This window comes from Cnephaeus nilssonii (genome assembly GCF_951640355.1).
Source record: "Cnephaeus nilssonii genome assembly, chromosome: X".
NCBI lineage: Eukaryota > Metazoa > Chordata > Mammalia > Chiroptera > Vespertilionidae > Cnephaeus > Cnephaeus nilssonii.
The window spans coordinates 129,550,300-129,566,004 of record NC_137071.1 but is presented as its reverse complement, the minus strand read 5'-3'; the positions used below and the strand labels follow the sequence as shown (position 1 = coordinate 129,566,004).

Sequence of the window (15,705 nt, the reverse complement as noted above, 5' to 3'; positions counted from 1 at the left end):
CGCCCCAGGCCTCAGTGACGTCAGACACGGGCCAAACCAAGTGGAGGGGTGGGCCGGCGACACTACCACCCCGGCCCCCTCCTCACAGCACCCGCTTTCTTAAGTCTACCTTGGCCCAGTCTCCTTTGAGTTCACGTGTAAGGATAAAAAAAGCACCAGGTCGGGACCCCCTCCCACGCGGCCACACCCGTCTCCTCACCCGGCCTTCGGCGCCATCTCGCTACCCCCCCCCGCCGCCCCCTCGGTGGCTTCGCCCAACAGCTCGCCCACCGGAACTCGCGCGCCTCACTTCCGGGCCGCGCCTCCGAGGGCGTGGAGCGCTAACGGCTGAGGGGGCCGGCAGCCTTAGGGGCGGAGCGAAGGCGAGGAGGACGTCACCCGCCCGCCTGATCCTGAACGATGAGCTCACAGCACTCCGACGCCTCCCGGGGCGGGGGCAGAGGTGGCGGAGGCGGGCCCGGCGGCCCCGGCGGCTCCGGCGGCCGGGGGAGCGGGCCGGAGGCGGGCCGAGCGCCAGGCCTCATGGCCGCCTCAGCGCAGACCCCCGCCCCGGCCTCCACGACGGGCTCCAGCACCATGTCCGAGTGGCGGACTGTGTCTTATTTGCCTTCCAGCACCCTCTCACACTTGTCCACACCTGATGCCGACGACTCGTGGAGCTCGCGCGGGCCTCCCCAGGTCACTACCGCTTCTGGCGAAAGACCCGACGCCGACCCTCACCCCGGCCTCCGGGGCGTTCAAGCCTACGACCAGAGGATCTGGACCTCCAGTTCAGACACTGACTCCAACACCTCTGAGGGGGTGGCCCCCGACAGCCTCCCGGTAACAGCCACTGAACCCCCTAAGCCCAGTAGCACCCCTAAGACGGTGTCCCTCCAGGAACCCACCCAGCCCTCCATGGGCAGCGTCTTCAGGGAATCAGAACTGTCCACGTCTCCCGAGCCCAGTAGCACCTCGGAAATCTCGATCCGCGGGTACCCCCATCGCGCCTCCTTCCCCTTCGTCCAGGATTCGGTGCTAATCCCCCCGGCGCCCAACAACACCCCCCAGGGGTCGTCGCAGGAATCCCTGCCGTCCTTGGTAGCCCGCGCCGCCCCAGTAGCTGTCCAGAGACCCATCCAGTTCCTGGGCCCTTCCCTAGCTTCGATTCAGGGGTCCCCCCTGCACTCAGCAGCCAGCACTGAGAGGAGTTCGGTCCAAGAAGAAGAGGCCGCTTCCTCCCAGTCGTCCCTAGATGCCCAGCGGGGGTCCCCCGCGGCCTCCATGCTCAGCACCGCCCGGAGTTCAGCGCAAGAACGGCTCATGTCCATGAACTCCTCGATGGTGGCCAATCAGGGGTCCCACCCGGCCTCCCTGCTCAGCACCCCACGCAGTTGGTCTCAAGAGACGGTCACGGTCTACGGCTCTTCCCGGGGGTTGGCGCCCGAGTCCCGCCAGTCCCCAGAGTCCCGCCCCTTTCGGCATTCTGGACCACAGCCTCCGCCCGTGGACTCCTCCCAGGTGCTGGCCAGAATGGCCACCCAGTGCGCCCTGGCGGGGACCAGCCGAATGCCCGTGGAGGCCTCGGGCCCGTCCCGGGACTGCCGCGGGGTGTCAGTCCAAGTGTGCGCTCCGCCCTATGGGCGGGACCCCGACTGGCTCTCCGTGGACGAGCTGGCTCCGCCCCTGAGCCCCGGCCGAGAGTGGGTAGAAGAGCCCTCCCCACCCTGGGCCAGCCTCTCTCCCTGGGAGACTGTCAACCAGAGCATGGCGAGTCGGGAGAAGGCGAGTGGCTCGGGCCACATGTTCGACGTGGTCGTGATAGGAGGTGGCATCTCAGGTCAGTGTGAGCCTCAGAGGCAGCCTGAGGGTCCCTGGTTGCCCGGGGAGGAGGGGGTTTTCTGCAGCGCCCTGGCGTTTGGGGGGGAGCGGGGTGTCTCTTGCGTGCATTGGAGAGGGCAGCAGTGGCTGCCCCAGACCCTGCAGAGCAGAACGGGGGGGGGGGGGGGGGCTGTGCCCGTTTTGGCGGTGGTGCGAATTGGGAGAAGCTGGCACAATCATTTGTTGCTGCTATTCAATACTAACCATCAGCTCTTGCTGGGCAGTTCTGTTAGGCACTTTAGGTGGATTTTCTCAATCCTCCGCAGTCCTGACAGGGGTTTGCCACAGTCGCCTCCATTTTACAAAACTGAGGTGTTTCCAGGCAAATCACCTAGCCGGGAAGTGGCTAAAGGGTATTCTCCCATTTAAGGTTCTCACTTCTAATTCCTGAGGTGGCTGCTTTGCCTCACTGATGTCATGTCTTTTGCCCTAAACAGGCAAAGGACATCAGAGTCCGGGTTTTTGTAGTATTGATGTAGTAATCGTGTTATTCCAGCCCTGCTCTTTTTAAAGTGCCTTTCCTTAGAAAATTTGGTAAGTGAACAGGAAGGAGGAAGGATTGCTAAAGAAAAAGGTTCAAACATATGCTGACAGATGAAAACTAGAATTTTGGTGGTGAGCACAATATAGTGTATACAGATATCAAATATGAATGCTGCATACCTGAAACGTATATAATATTATTAACCTATGTTACCTCAATGAGAAAGATCAAGAAAAAGAGGGGTGGGCTCTTAGTTTTAACATACTCCCACTGTATTTTTTTAGAACTTGCAGGAAGATGTAGGGCATTTATTGCCCAAAGAGAATCAATCCCTTTGTGAAGCTGGGATCAAGGTCAAGTCAGGGTATGCCCTACTGTGTCTTTTAATAAGAGCCTCCCCCCCCCCCCCCAGTCATGACTGATATATTGAATGGTCACTTATGTTGTCATAATTCGTATAAATGTTTGAAATTTACAAATTATGTTTCAGCCCTAGCGAGAATCCCACGCTAATCTGTTCACAACTCAGAAGGGTGTTAGTAATTTCTGGAGTATACCTGCAGGGTCTGATTTAGAAAGAGGGAGAAAGGCAGGAAGGGAGTGAGTAGGGTGGACCCACAGAAGCCATTTTTATGTATACTCCTTTTGAGGAGACTCTCAACATGCTTACAAATTAATTTTGGGTGAAGATAGCTTTTTACTTGGCCTGTTGAGGATAAAGAGTCTCAATCACCGGAAAAGAGATTGACATAAGCTGTTGCTTTGACAACTCCAGCCAGTGCCAGCAAAAACATGCATGTATGTTGGAGCATCACAGGAAAGCAGATCCTGGTGGACAGTAAGAAAAAGAAACATTTCCCAGTCCTGGCCAGGTAGCTCAGTTGGTTAGAATATCGTCCCAATAGATAAATCAAGGTTGCAGGTTTGATCCCTGGTCAGGGTACATACAAGAAGAACCAACCAATGAATGCATCTATTCATGGAACAACACATCGATCTCTCTCTCTCTCAAATCAATAAACAAAAATTTAAAAAGGAGTAGTTCCCTTGCTGTCATTCATTCATTCATTCACTCACACACCAAACACTTGTTGAGTGCCTGCAATGGACTGCTTTTCCAAAATGCTAAAACAATATGATTGTTGATCACTGGAAAACAAATATGAGGATGTGTAATGTAAATTGATTTGTTCTGTCTCCTCTCCTATCTCCATACCATCAATATTCCATAATTCAGGGTTCTTTCTGAGATATTGTTCTTGCCTTTTCATTGTTCTGTGCCCCAGTATTTCTTCGGGAATGTTTTATCTTTTATTTTCTGTCTGATTACCTGCTCTTTCTCTTTTACCACGCAGCTCATGACCCTTGTGCTTTATGGCCTTACCACTGCAGGTCCCCTTTGGTTCTCATTCTAACTAAATAACCAGCTTCATACTGAATCTTTTATTTTTATCTTTGCATTCTTTTTTCTTAAGGAGGGCACCCACATCCTATAAGCTTCAGGCCCTTTGAAACCTGGATCTGTCCATGGTTGCTGTTATTAATTTGTTGGTTTCCATTTGGGGGAAGTAAAGGGCATTTCTTGCACAGGAGCCCTATTCCAGAAGCCAAGTTTCAGTCCACCAGTGACAATGGAAAAGGCACTGGGCTTCCTCTCATATTAGCTCTATCAGTCAGATTGGAGTGATTTTTTAATGCAAAACTGACTAGAAACATTGCCTTGTGGCTGTTGTGTCTTCCCAGATAGTTCATAGCTGCAAGTCTGGCTCTGGATAAACTTTGCACACAGAATGGGTGTTTCATAAGCAAATGGGAGAGAGGCATTACTTCCCAAGGGTTCCTGAGAAGTCAAACACATCATCTTTGTGTGTGTTTAGCAGTATTTCATGAGTGACTTAATAGTCCCTATATCAGTTGTAAATGCTTTTGGATATTTCTTGTAACTTTTGTCAAGACTTGAACATTTATTTTATCCTCACCCGAGGATATTTTTTTCCATTGAATTATTTTTTTTTAGAGAGAGTGAAGAGGAGGGAGGAGGGAATAAGAGAGAGAGAGAAAGAGAGAGAGAGAGAGACAGAGAGAGAGACAGAGAGATAGAGAAACATTGATAAGAGAGAGACACATCAATTGGTTGCCTCCCACATGTGCCCCAACGGGACCCAGAGGTTGAGCCTGCAACCAAGGTACATGCCCTTGACCTGGAGTTGAACCCTCAACCCTTTGGCCTGCTGGCCGGTGCTCTAACCACTGAGCAACTGGCCAGGACAGGCCTTATATTTTAATACGTTACTCACACACTTATAATATATGGCCAGTACTTCTCATCTGCAGTATTACTCCTATTATATAACAAAATCGCTCCCAGAAGAATACAATTTCTCAATGACATTCCTCAAAATCAACTCCATATTCGCAGAATTATCTTCCATTCTGTATATCTTTGATTGCACAAAGAATAGCAGCATATTAATGTCTCTTTTGTCATTAAGATACCTAAAACAGAGTGTAGCTCACAGCCACAAAATTTCTTTTTTCTGTCCACTCACCAATTAAACAATATTACTAGTATATAGTATGTTAGTAGTGAAGAGGGGAACACCCCTGCTCCTTTGTAAGCAGTATGATGGTATCTTTTACATGCTCTGGCCCTTAGCCATCATCCATCATCCATCATCAAGTCCTTTTTGAAACTCCTTTCATGTTTTCTGTGACACTATTGGACCCTGAGTTGTTTTCCCACACCGATTGCTCCTTTTCCACTTCTCCCATTGTGCCCACATTCTTGTGAACTCCTAGTTTTGAAATGGCCTCAAGGTTTAGCTGTTCACCTTTGGGCTCTTAATGGCCCCTCTTTCTCATTCCAAGACTCCAACCTCCCCTCATCTATAGAAAGCTCTTAAGTGTCCAGTTTGAATCCTTTTCTTCCTCCAAATTCCAGTCTCATAGCTTATATGCTCCTGGCTGTTTCACAGTTGAGTGTCTTGTTCTTACTTCATATTTAACATGTCCTAAAGCCTCCTTGCTCTCCAACCCAGCTTCTCTTCTTCACTTCCTTGACTGTCTCTTTGGCACACCATACATGCCATCATTTTTGACACATCCTTTTCTCTGACTTCTCTACCTATTCAACCGATCCTTCTAGCTCCTCTTGGGCTTTTCCTTTTCTCCATTCCCAGTGACACCTCTGTCCTCAGGACAGAACTTGACCCTCCAGCTCACTAGGTTATGACCATCTTCCTAGGGGCTGCTGTTTACTTTGGTTTCTCCCCTCATGTCCATCCTGCAATGTTCTCCAGATTTGATTTTTTAAAACACTTCTTTCATCACCTTACTCTTCTGCAAGACCTTCAATGGCCTATTACCAGCGCTTCAACTCTCCTCCACACCTCCAATTATCTGGTTTATTTTGCCCCTTCATTTCTTGCTTGTTTTTATTTTTCTTAATATGGAAATGCTTATCTCTGACCATTTACATGCTATTATTCAGTACCTGATTAAGAATCATTTCCTTGATAATTCTGGCTCCCCCTTGATTTTTCTCTCCTTTTGTAGAGCTTATAATCTATATCTAACAATTCACATTTATTTTCTATCTCTATTTCTTTTTTAAAATATATTTTATTGATTTTTACAGAGAGGAAGGAGAGGGATAGAGAGCTAGAAACATCGATGAGAGAGAAACATCGATCAGCTGCCTCCTGCACACCCCCCACTGGGGATGTGCCCGCAACCAAGGTACATGCTCTTGACCAGAATCGAACCCGGGACCCTTCAGTCCGCAGGCCGACGCTCTATCCACTAAGCCAAACCAGTCAGGGCTCTATTTTTATTTCTTCATGTTATTTTAAGTGTAATGGGTCAGTCATTGACTTTAGATACTAGTTCTTACAAGTTAATGCAAATGTAACAACACATGACAGAAAACCAGTGACATAAGATTTAAAAATCTGCCATTAACTGAGAATTTCTGAATTGGCTCTCTTTAGGGAGAGAGTAAAAAAACTCACTGCCAGGGGACAATGCATACTTTAGGATCTTTGGGCCAAAGGGGTTTTTAAATGGCAGTCTATTCTGTCCAGTCACCTAAAATTTTAATCCTCTGTCTGTAGCTTTGAATACATCTAGGAAAGGGGGTTCCGGTCTATCCCTCAAAGCAGCTCATTATGAGCAGAGGTGGCTCTGGTGCCTAAACTAGGCCAAGCATTTTGGAAGCTTCTACCATATGCTAGATCACAAGAAAAGAGGTGTATAAAATGGGTAAGGAGTGTCCTGCCCCATCCTCTTGCAGGAAGTAATCAGGTGGGAAAACAATCGACATTCATTCAGTGAGAGAAATATTAATGCTATGAATATGAACAAAGTGCTGGGACCTGGAACAGTAAGTAGGACTTTAACAGTTAGAGATAGGAGGATGAAAAAAAGATAAACCAAAAAGGAGAAACCAGAGGAGCTCAGATACTGAGTCATGAGACTGTGACCCATACATGAGCAGTGTTTAATTTTAAGCCCATGGCAGGAGTTTCAGGGATGGAAAGGAGTTGCCTACTGTGTCTCTAGGAATGTGATCCTGGTGGCCATTGAGCTCACCCCTGTGCGCCACGTCTGCACGTGTTTTTTTTTTTTTTTTTTTTTTTGCCTGTGTGAGTTGTGAATGGTTAGCGAGTGCACAGTGAAAACACGGTAGTCCTAAGCCTGGAAACTCCTGGCTGGTTAAAAAGTGGTGTCTTTTCATATATTTGGAAAGCAAAGTCCAAGTGTCATATAGAAAGTATTTTCAAATAGTGTCTAAGCGATAGAGAACTCACCTAGATTTTTATCTATGAGCCTAGCAGCTCAACTAAAAGATTTGAGAGTACTAGTCACCCTGAACTTGGTGCTACACAAAATCAGGGATTGAATCTTTCTGTCATGAGACAGAAAAGCCGTTTTGCAAGAAGATTGACTGATAATGTTTTGAATTTTAACAATTGAGTCAACAACATACCACAATTTCCCTTTTTGCTGAAATATTTCAGTCTGATGAATCATTTCTGCTAAGAGCATTTTAGGGACATACCTGTGGTTTTGGAGTGTTTAAGAAAAACTTACACTTTTAAAATGCAGCTTCTTTTTGGTGCTTTAGTTACTTAGATACTCTGAGGTTCCATGCAGGCTGAGCATTAACTTTCTGCCTTTTAGGATACTTCGTTGCCCCTATTTTGTAGTTTTTCTAAAAAATAAACTAAGATACTTGTACTCTATAAACTTTTTTATGTCAACGAATACAAGAAATACATTTATTTGGGTTCTGATATTTTGATATCTTCATGATTGAAAGAGCTTTGGGGTTTATCTGACATTTAATAGACACTTTTAGCATTTTGCCAATGCTAATTGATTTTAATCTGTACATAATCCTCAGCTAATATGAAAAATACATTTAACAATAGTATAATTGTATAAGTATAGTATAACTGTAGTATAATTGGATCACAGAGACAAATTATTGAGAAAAAAATGTAGAAGTCTGCTATTGGCAAATATTGGGTCATACAATCTTTGGGCAGGTGTGACAAACATATTTTACATATGACAAATTTTGCCAGGGTTTGGATTTGGGTATACCAGAAAGCGTGAAGTTATAAGTTTTATATCACATACAGGGGTTTGTAAGAGTGTAGACATCTAGCCAGCACTTGTTTGAAGGCTATACTTTTATATATATAAAATGGATTGATTTCATAATGACAGTTACTTTTCATTTTAACTTTGAGTTATTAAGAACTGCACAAAATGAATCAAAAGAAGTTCAGTTACATTTTTTAAATATTGTAAGGTTTGAGACAAGTTGGTTATTAGGACTGTTTATTTTGAAAAATGTTTCACAATTTTACCACTAATTTGTATTTTCCTTGGATAATATTAATTTGGATTTTCCTTAGACAATGTATTCCTAATTATGTTGTTGTCTAACATTATGAATTAGGGCCGCTTAAAATCTTTGAACCATGGTTTTGCCATTTTGTAAAATTAATCATTGGATTACGTTATATGTGATATATCTACCAGTATTGTTTTAGTAATTAGCAGCTTCCTAAAGGTCTGAGTCTTCAGCTTTCTCTTTCAGACTCCTTCTCAACATTTTTTTCTCCATGTTGTATTCTGGAAATGGTTTGAATCATGTCTCATATCGACATCCTACACTAACTTAAATCAGTATCTGGGTCTTTCTTATAGGTGCTCATTCACACTTCCCCCATGGTTCCTTTGAGCCTTAGTTAAAAGCCCTATTCTAGTTGTTGCTATGCCAGAGTAATTAAAACCCCATTTTGTATCAATATTTAATCAATTGATTAGGTAAGAGTGTCAGTAAGAACATGAAAACCAGATAATAAGCTTTCAGAGATCACTTACATATTAACCGTGTTCAAGGGTCACACAATTGCAGCCTATAAAAGCTCTAAAGTACCAAAACTGAGATTCAGAGGGTCAAGTACCACATGCCACAAAATTTTGAGTGGTATAACTTCACTTTGGACCCCAAAACATTGACTGTCAGGACAGTGCTCCTTCTTACCCTGCCTCCCTGGGCTTTCTCTATAGCTCATTCATAGAGCTGTAGTAAACCTTATTACTGCTTTACTTTGAGGCTTGATGGTCTAAAACCTAGTAGTGACTGTTGTCACACAATAACTTATACTTTAGAATACATTGCATGCAATGTTACTGATTCATGGACATTTAAATTAAAATATGGGGCATCCTATTCAGTCAAATGGCCTTTATATAAAGAATTTACTTTTTTAAAAGTCATTCCTAGTATGTGTATGACGATGCATAATGATTGAATACTATAGTTAAGTGGTTCTTAACCTTTGGGAGCAAATGTCCCTTTGGATATCTGATGAAAGCTATTAGACCTTTTCACCAAAAAATATGCATATTTTTATGCAAAGACTTTTTTTTCTATACCAGGCCAACATCTGATGTTATAGAAACCTCTTCAGTGTCACTGTCCCTGTAGTGTAAATATTTGGGGTTCATACCGAGACTTCACAGAAGCTGTGAAAAATAAGAATTCAAAGGATTTATTAGGTCATTAGACAGTTACTAGGAATGAATTTATAAATAGACAGTGACAAAAAGTCAAGACATACTGGTTGAAATATAAGGCATCTGCATTTCCTACATTAAGACCATAATAAATAGGACAGTGAACCTGACATGGTTTGAAATAAAATAATCTGGTGAGCAAATGGAAGGCTTTGGTGATTGATGTGATTTTTTTTAGTAGTTTTCTAAGACTGGTATTTGCAGATCTTACATATTGAAGTGAAGTCATTGATATTAAATACAGTCATGTGCTGCTTAAGGATGGGGATGTGTTCTGAGAAATGCACTCTTAGGTGATTATGTCATTGTGCAAATACTGTGGAGTATACTTATACAAACCTGGATGGTAGAGCCCACTACACACCTAGACTGTATGGTATACCACCATTGTATATGCTGCCTGTCATTGTCCTTTAAATGTCATTATACTGTGCATGACTAGATACATTCCTGATTTAATATGCATTTGTAATAACTTATAAAGATCACTGGTCATTGAAGCATTTGACAAAATTCGGACCCAAATGGCAGAGTTAAGTTCTCTAGTTTATCTGTCAGTTCATTTGTCTCTCCAGGGACCATGTGAAACAGGTGTTTGAGGTTCGTTCAGGGGTTCAGTGGTGATACAGAGAAGGGAGCAGTAAATGAGTGACAAGGGAAGGATTTCATGGAGGAAACAATGCTTGGCAGAAGTCGTATGGATTTTGGGTATTCTGAAATGTAATGAAAATGATCTTTAATATAACCATTTCCAGATTAAGTGAATTCACTGGGACATGTGGCTTAAATTAAAGCCCCCTTTTCATGCATGTATCTGTTCATTCATTCATTCATTTGTTTATTCACTTGATAAATATTTCTTGATTGAGTGGTCACTATGTGTGTTAAACAAAATTTATGGTTTTTACTCTCTAGTTTCCCGCTTAAGGAATATTGCTTCTAAAACTTCAGTATGAGCTGATGTTTGAGTATATTTTTTATTGTCCTCAGAGTATTCGGCCCAAGAATCCAAATATGTAGTTATGTAAGAATTCTGTTGACCAGAGACCATTTCACTGAATAATAGAACATTAACTTAAAAATTTAATATGATGCATATTATACACATTCCAGAGTGGTAACAAATATCAAAGTTAAAGAAACATGTCACTTTTAAGAATAAACAGAAAGAACTAGGAGAGTCAGCAGAGCATAAGCCAGAGCTACATTAAAACTGTTTCAATACTCTTAGCTTGTGCTCTAGGCATTGTTCATCTGAAAACCTGCTCAGGGGACTTTATTACTGTAAATATGTGAACAACATTTTACAATATGAAATCAGCTTTTGAAAAGTGTGTTTTGAGGTATAGTTTTTTGTTTTTTATTTTTTTTAAAGGCAAAGGGTAGAGAAATGCTAAGTTAAACAGGTGTCTTCACTGTAGGACTTCTCAGGGCCTTTAATATGCCAGTGCACACCACACATTTCCCAGAAGGAGAAATAGCATGAGATATTCCAACTTCCATGAATATTGATTCTTTCCCTTGAGCATCTTGAGGACTAGTGTTCCATAAAACATTTTGGAATCGACTGCTTTAAACCCCAGTGCATCTTAGTGTGCAGATTATAAGGAGAGCAGTGTGGAGCGCCCTTGGTGTATTTTAAGTTTCAATGAAAGAATAGAGCAAATAATGAATTAAAGGGTAATTGCATTCCCTAACTTGGGTGAGATCCATTTATCTAAAGTGAGGACGAATGCTGAACAATAATTAAATAGATTAGGGCTGTCTAGACAGTCTGTCCAATTCAGTACAAATTGAAGTTAATTGTTAGTTTTTATCTATTTATCATTTGAGACAACACTGTCTTTGAGCTTATCAAAGGGATTAGAAGATTTGGTGTTTTCAAAAGCAGTGATTATTTCTGAAAGGAAGTAGAAAATATAGATTGATATAGATGTATGTATGTATGTATGTATGTATGTATGTGTGAATGGATGGGTGAATGTATGGATGGGTGGATGGATAGATGATAGATAGATAGATAGATAGATAGATAGATGATGGATAGATAGATAGATAGATAGATAGATAGGAAAGGTTGTATGCACCAAATAAATGTGTATACACATGATATTCTCTTGTATTTTGCTAAAAAATTCAATACTGGTCCAAAGATCAGAAAATGTACTAGTAGCATTTAGAGTCTGCTGAGTTCTAATATTTATAATGTGCCAGGTGGCAATGTATGCTAAGAAGAAAAATAAAACAGAATAACAGGAATGGTGTGACCGATGATTATATCTATATTAATAGTAGGGTCACTGGACATTTTTTTTTTTGTGTGAGGAATATGCTACTTTTCAAGGTTTGTTCTGGTGAGGAGGTGGAGGCACTAGATCATCTGTTCTGGAAGGAAATCCAGAAATTTAACTGAAAGGGTGGCATGACTGAAATGGGCCAATTTTTTTCTTTTTTTTTTTTTTTCTGAAAGAGAGCATTGTGAATATGCTTAAAGATACAAGGTAAAGGAAAAACCTTGGTGAGGTAAAGAAGGCAGAAGTAAGCGTCAAACTAGGTTTCAAGGTAATTGAGATTTATATACCAGGAAGCAAAGAACCTTTTCCTTGAAAGTTTAATTACCGATGTAAGCCAGCAGGCAGACATCCCCCGAGGGGTCCCAGACTGCAAGAGGGCACAGGCCTGCAAGAGGGCGCAGGCCGGGCTGAGGGACCCCTGCCCCCCAGTGCATGAATGTCATGTACCGGGCCTCTAGTTGGATTATAACCCAAAGTATAAAACAGCCATTTATGAGTCCATACTGATACAAATAAATAAATAAATGTCTCTTGAGCCGAAGAATTCTAAATAATTCATGTCCATATTTCACCCTCAAGGAAGTAGGACATAACTCCCCACTTCTTTTATTTTATTTTATTTTTCAATTACAATTTTTATTCAATATTATTTTATATTAGTTTCAGGTGTACAGCATAGTGGTTAGAAAATCAAAGTGATTCCTTCTCACCCCAATATTTCCAGTACCCGCCTTGCACTAAAATCCTCTTAAATGTGATTTGATTATCATCAAAAACCAAAAAATATATACTTTAAACATTATTATACTTTTTCAACCAACCTTATGCTAGATAATAAAAGTATGATAGATAATATAATATATATGACAGATTATAAAATTGGTGGTCCAATTAATCACTGTGGTCAGAATTTATTAGAAAGCAAAATCAATGGGTTGTGTATTATGCCCTGCATTAATTTTATGTGTAGACCTGGTTAAATTTTGTATGTTTCATGTTTATATGTTAATATGTTCTTTGATTTTTTCTTTTTTTTCCCCTTTTAGGATTATCTGCTGCTAAACTGTTAGCTGAACATGAAGTTAATGTTTTGGTTTTAGAAGCTCGGGACAGAGTTGGAGGTAGAACGTACACTATAAGAGTAAGTGATTTAAATACTTATATATAACTAGAGGCCCGATGCACGAAGATTGATGAAAGAATGGGCCTTCCTTCTTTTGGCTGCCGGCACTGCCTTCGCTCCAGGCCGGAGCCGCCTTTCCGCCTTCCCACGCTGCCCAGAGGCCCCAAGCGCCTGTGTATGCAAATTAACCTGCCATCTTTGTTGGGTTAATTTGCATACTCCTGATGGGCTGGTGGGCGTCGTGAAGGTATGGTCAGTTAGCATGTTTCTCTTTTATTAGTGTAGATATGTCACACAAACTGGAAGTGGGGTCATTGGACTACACAGAACCAGAAGAGATCTCAAGAGTCCATGCAGTGAAGCCATTTGTCCTCCATAGCCCGAAAGTACTCCATCAAATCAGTGTCCCTTCTTTTCAACAAGCACTCCCCAAGACAGTAACAGCCTCTGACCTTCAGGAGCTTACATTCTCATGAAGAACACAAACAAGGACAAGTAACTTTAGTACAGTGTCATCATTTCCATACTACAGATCTAAATAGTCTGTAGTGTCTTAGGGGCGGGTTATGGTTTGACTGGACTCAAAGTAACTATACACGCACAACACACATGCCCGTGTGCACGCGCACACACGCACACACACACGCACTTAGTATAGGTTCCTTATTTATTTATCCAAGGATTCACAACTTAAAAGAAGTGTAGCTACAGGAAAGAGAAACAAATGCAACATATTTTTGCGCCACTTTTTTCTTGGTCCTTGTTCCCTTAGAGGTGTGCTGCTGCCAGAGACACTTTTTGGTCAGGTGGGGTCAGCTAGACTTGAGAAGAAACCCAGTTTTCATTACATCACTGCTTTTCATACAGGCACACTGTGTTTTATTGCACATTGATTTATGGCCCTTTGCAGACATTGCATATTTTACAAATTGAAGGTAGAACTCTCTACCAGCAAAAGGATTATGACTTGCTGAAGGCTCAGATGATCGTTAGCATTTTTTTAGCAATATATTTTTTAAAAAATTAAGGTGTATATGTTGTTTTTTAGACATAATGCTGTTATACACTAAATAGACTGCAATATAGTATAAACATAACTTCTATATGCACTGAGATACCAAAAAAATCGTGTGACTCCTTTTATTGGATATTTGCTTTATTTCTGTGGTCTGGAGCCAAATGCACAATCTCTCCAAGGTATGTCTATACTCGGGCTTATAGCACCATTCTGGAAAAATGATCACTAACTATTGTTTGCTACTAATCAGTGAAATGGTTGCAGGTGGTTGAATCTGTGGGAGCTGATGAAAGTACACAGTGGGAGGACATAGGGTGGGAAGGAAATAGGGCCAAACATGGAAGTTTGGGGAGCATGCAGATTTAAGGGGGGGTGGGGCAGAGGCAGAGGAGGTTAGAGGAAAGCAGTAGAGGCAGAGGAAGAGGACCAGACTAGAGCAGTGCCATGCAAATCAGTAGAGGAACGAGGAAGGGATGATTTAAAGAGTCAAATACCATGAGCATTTGATATACAATGAAGACTGAAAAGACCCTGGTGTTTGTCACTTAGAAGAGCATTTATGACACTCTTTGTTAGAGCACACAGAGTGTTAAAGGCTGAGGGTTGGCTGTAAGGACAAAACTGAACTGTTGAAATGACTGGAAGGAGAGAGGAAGCATCCTTCTAATTAGAATATGTATCTGACTTATAAAAGAATATATAGTGATAATAAGAATGGCTTAAGCAATACAAACATTCAGTTATTTTACATAAGAAGAAGTCTGGTGGTAGGTAGTCCAGGCTAGGGCAGGGGTTCAGCTTTGTCATCAAGACTATGCTCTTTCAGTCTTTCAACTCAGCCATTCTTTATATGTTGGCTTATTATTGCCTCGTGGTAACCAGATGGGTGCTGCCTCTCTAAGCATCAAATTCTCTTTTAAGGCAGGAAAGAGCATGAAGAGGTGGCCCAAGTCTTACCTGCAACTAAGTTTTTCCTTTATCACAAGACCCCAGCAGACATGTGCCTGAGTCCCATCAGCCAAAGTTGGGCACATAGCTATCCTAGGCTGCTATGGAGTCTGGGAAAGTATTTAACTTTTTCAGGATGCATACTAAAAGCAGGCATGGGAAAGGGAATATGAATGGATATGGAATAGCCAACCAAGAACATCTAAACTAGGATATTACACCAGCTGTTTGCCACACCATGCTGTGCTTCCCTCAGTCATTCACTTCCTACATTTTTGGATGTACAGGGCTGTGTCATGGGCCCATTTCCACTTTGCTCAGCTCTAAGAGTGCTCTATAGCCTTGCTACTCAAAGTGTCCTGTAGACCAGCAGTTTCAGAAGCACCTGAGAGCTTGATAGAAATGCAGGATCTCAGGCCCTGCCCCAGACCTGCTGAAGCTGAATCTGCCTTTTGCCAAGAAATACTACAGAAGTGCTGCTCTGTGATATATGTCTGCTTGCTTGCTTTAAGTTACTATAAATCCAGATTAATTGTATCTGGAGAATTTCTGAGTACTTCCTCAGATGTAGCCCACTGGGAGGCTATTGGACTTGGAGTTAGGAGCCTGGGGTTCTGGCCCCTGTACTGGCTTGATACACTGTCTTACCCTGGGTAAGTCCTATTAGCACTTTACACCTAAGTTTTCTCATCTGAGCACTGAGATATAATTTATATGGAGTTCCCTTCCAACTCAAATTCTAATTGAAGGCAAGTGTTTGTAGTTCAAAAGAAGATTTGCATATCCTGCCTGTATTAGGTATGATTCCAGTGTCATTTTCTGGAGACTATTCCTTCATTTTGGAGCTAGTTATTAAGTTGTCCCTTAGCCCTACTTTTCTTAT

At 42.3% G+C, this 15,705-nt stretch overlaps 1 protein-coding gene across 1 annotated transcript in view; it reads left to right on the top strand.

Moving 5' to 3' along the window:
• Positions 1-392: 392 nt before the first annotated feature.
• LOC307095537 (amine oxidase [flavin-containing] A-like) overlaps positions 393-15,705 on the top strand; it is a 55,664-nt gene continuing 40,351 nt past the window's right edge. Inside the window, exons 1-2 of the mRNA XM_079764784.1 lie at positions 393-1,819; positions 12,780-12,874. Of these exons, the coding sequence (XP_079620910.1) occupies positions 400-1,819; positions 12,780-12,874 (1,515 nt within the window). The 5' untranslated portion in view covers positions 393-399. The remainder of the gene's footprint in view (positions 1,820-12,779; positions 12,875-15,705) is intronic.